The sequence below is a fragment of the Malania oleifera genome, chromosome 10 (assembly GCF_029873635.1).
Source record: "Malania oleifera isolate guangnan ecotype guangnan chromosome 10, ASM2987363v1, whole genome shotgun sequence".
In the NCBI taxonomy this organism is placed as follows: Eukaryota; Viridiplantae; Streptophyta; class Magnoliopsida; order Santalales; family Ximeniaceae; genus Malania; species Malania oleifera.
Window position 1 is genome coordinate 48170489 of NC_080426.1, and position 6607 is coordinate 48177095.

General features: G+C 34.4%; 1 protein-coding gene across 5 annotated transcripts; it reads left to right on the forward strand.

Moving 5' to 3' along the window:
- The first annotated feature begins 505 nt into the window (after positions 1–505).
- Positions 506–4185, forward strand: LOC131166265 (probable disease resistance protein At4g19060). Of its 5 annotated transcripts, none has more exons than XM_058124653.1 (5): positions 774–1775; positions 2037–2347; positions 2548–2575; positions 3040–3118; positions 3702–4185. In XM_058124653.1, exons 1-5 carry the CDS (start codon positions 1179–1181, stop codon positions 3893–3895), a joined length of 1209 nt encoding a protein of 402 aa, XP_057980636.1. In that variant the 5' UTR covers positions 774–1178; the 3' UTR covers positions 3896–4185. The 5 variants fall into 5 exon arrangements, with proteins under 5 accessions (XP_057980633.1, XP_057980634.1, XP_057980636.1 ...); XM_058124655.1 differs by having other exon boundaries at positions 814–1775; positions 3043–3118; XM_058124652.1 differs by having other exon boundaries at positions 814–1586; positions 1698–2347.
- The last annotated feature ends 2422 nt before the right edge of the window (positions 4186–6607 follow it).

Here is a 6607-nt window from a genome sequence, read left to right on the forward strand (position 1 = left end):
ACGACGAACGGCGAAGGATCTTAGAGAGAGAGAGAGAGAGAGAGAGAGAGAGAGAGAGAGAGAGAGAGAATGAGAGAATGAGAGAGAGTGAGAGGATTTATAGAATAAATCCTAACTTATCCCTTAAGTAATCTAAATAAATATTTCCTCCAAGATATTTATATATAAATATCTCAAAATATCTCTTTTCAAAATATCTTCTCCAAAATATCTTTTTTTTTTTTTTTTTTTTTTTCAGGGTCGGATTACTACAGCTTTAGTTCTGGGTAATCCTCAATTTTGATTATCGCTCTGATTGTAAACATTCTCTTTTTCAGTTTATTTCCATTTCAACCTTTAGAACAATTTGCTGGTGAATAAGGGCAGCCATATTTTTCCTGTTAATTTCTTTGTAATTATTTGAAATAGTTTTGAATTCTTCAACTATTTCAATTACTCCTTTAAAAATGTTAGAAAAAGGGAATTGCTGGATTTACTAGTAACCTTTCTAGCAAATTTCTTTTCCCTTTCAATATCCCTGGAGTACTTCCCAGAAAATCTTCAAGAATCAAATTTACTCTCTTATCCTTAAAGGATTCTGAGTCATCTTCTTCGATGTTAAGTCACATTCTTGCTTTTCTTTTGAAGCCAATACTTCTTCCCCTTTATTTTTTACCTTCTTGGTTTTAAGGTTTTAGGCAAATTGAGTGCTATTACAAATAAAACACTGAATATTACTTTTGTCTTTGGCTTTTCATTTTTGATGAATTTTTTTCATCTTTTATCGATGAATTCCCTTTCTCAATCTTGCTGCTCTCTGCAGCTTGGTGCACTAGGACTGCCCTTTTTCTTTTATGAGAAATACCGCCTCTCGCCACCGGTTGAAGGCAAGTGCCAGAAAAGTCACCGGTTAAAGGCAAGTGCAAGAAAAGTCAGCAAAAGCACCCTGCAAATACCAAACCTTTCTTAAGAGTTCTTCCGCACGGAGCCGCTCTACCTTCCCGTCAGTCTCATACCCGCCTCCCTGGTATGATCCAATTAATTATTATATTCACGAAAAAAATCCTGACCCTTCATTATTTTCCTAATCCAACACCACCCACCATTACATTTTTTAATTCTAGTTGTAAGAGCAGACTCGAATCGACAAATATGGGGTTGCGTACCAAAAATTTTTGAGAGAAGGAGAGGAATTGCAAATGGCCTCTGATATTATACAGTTTTACAAGAACAAATTTCTGTACGAATTTCAAGACGCAGCGGAGGAATGTGGGGAGTTTCCCTGGCGTTCGAGTTTTCATGCAATTGCAGATATCCTCCAAGAGACTAAGATCGGTTCCTCCACGTCTCTTCAAGTGAGAGATTGGATCATAGACCTCAGCTTCGCGTTGCAAGGTTGTCGGAATGTTGCTGAGGAAGAAGAACGAAGAGCTCAGAGTAAGAAAAGTTCTTCTACTACTTCTTCCCACTGCCCACTTACAAGGGAGTTCTTCTTTCTCTGCAAAACCAAGAGGAAGCTGCGCCGAATCAAAGAAAAATTGCAGGGCGTACGTGACGTGGCTGCAGCTAGGGAAGCAGAGAGCTCGTCTTCTTCAGGCTCAAACCTTGTAAGAGTATTAACAGATTTCTCAAATTTTGAACCTTCTAAGATTCATGGGTTTACCGACCAGATTTGGAAAATTGAAAAATGGCTTCTTGAAACGAGTGATGAAGAACAGGGTATTAACGCGATCGGGATCGTTGGTATGGGTGGCTCGGGAAAATCCACCATTGCCCAAATGGTTTTTCAGAGTGAGGTAATTCGGAAACGCTTCTCCCCGATGATTTGGGTTTGGCTATCTGAAAGGCTGAATCCAGAAAATATTGATTCTAGGGTAACAATCGTGAAGCAAATTGTGGAATACTTGACTCCTGATGATGAAATCATGCTAGAGAGTGACCTTGCCAAGTTGCTCCACATTTTGTTTAATCGTTTGTCCGACAAAAAATATTTGATTGTGTTTGACAATGTGTATCATTCAAGTGATTGGTACTTCAACTTGGGATGTGGGTCGCAGGTGGCCAGCACACACAGTCTCTCTTCTGGGTTGCCAAAGGGGGGCGGAGGTGCCATTATTGTTAACAGTAGACTTGAGGAAGTGGCGAGTGGTATGGTGGGTGAGCATAGGTTGCATCATGTCCAGCCCATATTGGATGAAGAGAGTTGTTGGTCCATAATTATGGACTCAATTGAAAAGTTAGATCTAATAGGCTTGGATGATCCGGTGTTGTTAAATATGAAAGATGAAATCGTGGACAAGTGCAGTGGCCTTCCTTTAGCTGCAAAGATACTAGGAAAGATAATTTCAGCTCGGATTGAAAAAGATTTGTAAATTTCTTAGCTCAATCTTCGTTTTGTGATCTTTATGGTTTAATTTTCTACATTTTTATGAGATTTTATTGTTCAATTCTTGAAACATGCATTGATTCGTCACTCCCTCTCACTTTCGACAGTCCTTCCTTTTTCCCATAGCTAAAATTCGGTCGCTCTCTTCTATATTACTGACATTTCAGTAACTGCTTTTTCAGGGCTCCGCAAGGATCAACAGGAATGATGGTTTGATCCTCTCACTTTGTTTTAACTTTATTTGCTCCTAATTTAACTCATGACACCCAGGACTTCATCCAAAGTGTACCAATTGAAAATTTTCTCCCAAAATTGAAAATTTTTCAAGTGGTGAATATAAAATAATCTTAAACCTTAGAATGAATGAACCCCTCAAATATCTCAAAGTTAATATTTCTGCCGTGGAAACTTGAGAATTAAGCACAATAGCATACATTTTTATAAAAGTGACAAGCCTATAATAAACAACATACTTATAAAAGAAAACTTCAATAATTTCTCAAAAATGAGCATTATAGCAATTAAATATTAAATTAATGATTACTAATTTTCTAATGGATATAAAACCTATAATTCTTTCATTAATCCTCTTCTTATTTTATAATCCAATTCATAATCCAAATTTCAATTGATTCTAAATTAAATCTTCCGGTGATTCGGCTTTTGCCTTACAGCAGGCTGTCTTCAGAGTGGCTTTTAGTGGTGACAAACAGAAGAAGAAGAAAGCCATGAAGGAAGTTTCCTCTCTTGCAGGTATCAAACTTTGTCTTTTGGATACTTGTCGAGCTAGTATTTTTGAACTTCATATTAACTGTACAAAAACTTAGTTGGTAGAAAATAATTTGCAGAGTTGCAGGAAATTTCTCTTTCAAGACTCCATGTATCTAAATACCATTTCGTGGTAAATCTTAACCAAATGTATGGTCAAAAGAAGTACTTTGTAGTTGATTTTAAGCAATTAGTATTGAAACTACGGCTTCAAGTATGGAAGTCTCATGCTCAATCTATTGGGATGTCCCTCGGAGGATGGTTGTAGAAAATCTTTAGTATTTTGTTAGTGATAGCTGGTGCTTAATGAACTCATAAACTCCCTCGTAGACGCCCATTGGTGGGTTAAAGGCATTTTGCACCATATGTTATTCTAGGAATTGGCACTCTCATCTTCCTTCTTCTGCTCTTGCTCTAAGCTCTATTACATTATGTGACCTAGGACTATTATTAATAACTTTATTTATGATTTCCTCTTTGAAACTTATAAAATTATTTTTCATTCAAAAATTAGCAAAATTCAGAGTTGAGTAGTTGACCTCAAGCAATTTTTTGAAAACATTTTCAGGTGTCCTGAGTATCTCTGCCGATATAAAGACAAACAAGTTAGTAGTAATTGGTAGATTCGACCCAGTGATGGTATTAGCCAGAGTGCGCAAATATTTTTTGATAGAACTAATCTATGTGGGGCCGCCTGTAACAATGTTTAAAAAGAAAAGAGAGACAGAGGAAAGAAGGGCCCAAGAAAGAGGACTCGAATAAAGAGGAACGCAAGATGGAAGAGAAACAGCTAGATCCAATTGGTAAGAGTATGTTACCATACATCACTTTGCACCAAGCATGACAGAAAATCCAAATGCTTTAAAGGAGATGCAGTGGGATAAATCCTTGTCAGCATGATGGAGGACTGTTTTTCTGTAGGTTGTCGTGGATGGTTTCATTCATGCCAAAGTTCATGATTGAAAACTGGGTTTCGTTGATTGGTGATGATTTCAAAATTATGCATTGTTTAATATTTATAGGTGCCATCAATTTGAAAAAGTTTCAAATAAGCTGATCAACTGTTTGATAAAATCCAAAATATGATAAACTGTACCAAGCATATTTGCGCCGGTGATGATGTAGAGTGATAATCTAACGCTACCGTCCATCGTCAAAATAAAGAAAAAGATTGTGCACAATACCCATCAGGCTTGGTGCCTTTAGCATATCTAGTGTCGTGACATTCTGGGAGTGAGGGTGCTCGGGGTGAGCGAATAAAAAAAAATGATTTGATATTTTTAGAAAAAAAAAAATTGGAGTTAGAATTCCTACTATTCTTTTGGAGTGTGATTATAAATATGATTATTATCTAATTAAGGGTAGAATTGGTCTGCGTATACCAAATAGGGATCAGGAGTTTGATTATGTGAGGAGAAGGTACACTAGTATCTTTTATATACCCGGTTTATATATAATTAATTGAAAAATTATCTTAAATTAAATTTAATAATTTTTTTTTCTTTTTAGAAATTGCAAAATACTAAAGTATATGCAAATAAATAGCCCACACAAATATTCACATAGTATATTTAATATAGAGTATCCATCATATAGTAACCCGGGAAAAAAATATACAAATAAATAAAATAATTATTAATTAATTAATTAATTAAATATTATTTAAAGTAAATAAATAAATGATATGATGGATATATAAGTATACAAATAAAAATATGGATTAAGTAATTTGTATGTATATATATAATATTAATAAAATAAAATAAAGTAATCTATATATATATAAAAAAACTTAACGTTGAAGTAAGACATTTCCAATTGCCCTCTCATGCTCTCTCTCTCTCTCTCTCTCTCTCTCTCTCTCTCTCTCTCTCTCTCTCTCTCTTCTCGAATTCTTTAATCAAACGTGTGTCGATCGAAGAACGAAAAATACTTTTAGATTTCATTCCTGACCACCAATATTTTAACCGGCGTGGATTTATCGTAGGAGCGTCATAGGCACCACTCTGGGGACAAGGTAAACTCACTCCATCTCTTTAATTTCTTCCCAATATTCAGTTAAATTGATGATCAGACACCACCACAAGGTCCCAGCTTCGATCCTTGTCAATTTAATTTGAGCAGATTTTTTATTTGGGAATCCTAGGCACAATTCCAAGACTAAGGTAAGGAGCACAAATTATGTCAGTTATTTTAGGAATTCACCTGGTTAAATTATGGTATATAATTACTGAAATATTATATATGGTTTTCTGAGTAATTTTATAGGTATGAAAATTATGGTTTATTTATTAAATTGTAGAATTGGATTATATTATATTTTTGAAAATATTCCTGAGATTAAATTAAATTGCAAGGGTTTGATTAAATAGAATTTTTGAGAAATATTTTGGAATTAAGTTAAATTGTAGGGATTTGATTAAATTAGATTTCTGAAAATATTTTAGAATTAGATGAAACTGCGGGGATTTGATCATATTGGTGTTTTTAAATATGTTAGAAATTAAATTTAAATATGGAAAGTGAGTCATACCCGCATTTTTATTCTAGGATTTAGCTAGTTAAGCTAAAACATATGAATATAGGGATTTATGCGAACACCGCAGGAACTGTGTTGGCCTAACATGACTTATTAATCTTATTTTGATGATAACAAATAAAATGTCATTTAACATGTTTTGTTGCAAGTGATGAAACTTTAGGAGTTAGGTCATTAAGCTCAAGTTCCAATGAATACAAAAGCTAATTGCAAGACTCCATGGAAAAGGAATATGAAAGCTTGAAGATCATGAAAGCATGAATATCAAAGATGACTTGCTAAAAGTTTAGAGAATTTGAAGCTCAAAGCTCAAATGACTCAATAAAGGACAAGCATGAAAACTTCAAGCTTAGAAAATGTTTTAATGTCTTAAGAAGAGTCTCTATGTAAGTACTTCATTCAAATGATAATTTGATTGAATTTGAAGCTCATTGGGAATCTCATTGACCTAGAGACCATGTTTTGAAAAAATCCCGAAAATTACTTTTCAAAAGACTTAAATTATTTTGGGAAAAACAAAAGAGCAAAAAGAATTTGGAAATAAATTTAAAAAAAAATTAGTTTTTGGTCTTTCCAAGCAACTGACAAATGTTTAAATTGATTTTGAAACAACCCAAGAGGACCCAGTCGACTGACATGGTTTTTCCAAGCGACTGACAAATATTTGAACTAATTTTTAAACAACCCGAGAGGACTTAGTCAACTGACTCGCTCAGACTTTGAAAATCTCAGTGTTTTAAATGGTTCCAGACGATTGACTCATATTTTCTAGTCGACTGACTCTTTGAGAATTTAATTTTAAACTTAACGGGTACTTTCCAAATTTGATCTTTTAAAATATAGCCGTTATGAAAACTTGGGAAACACTCCAAGTCACTTGGGAAACATGAAATACTCTTGATTAATCATCTACAAATACCTCCCCAAGGCTAAGG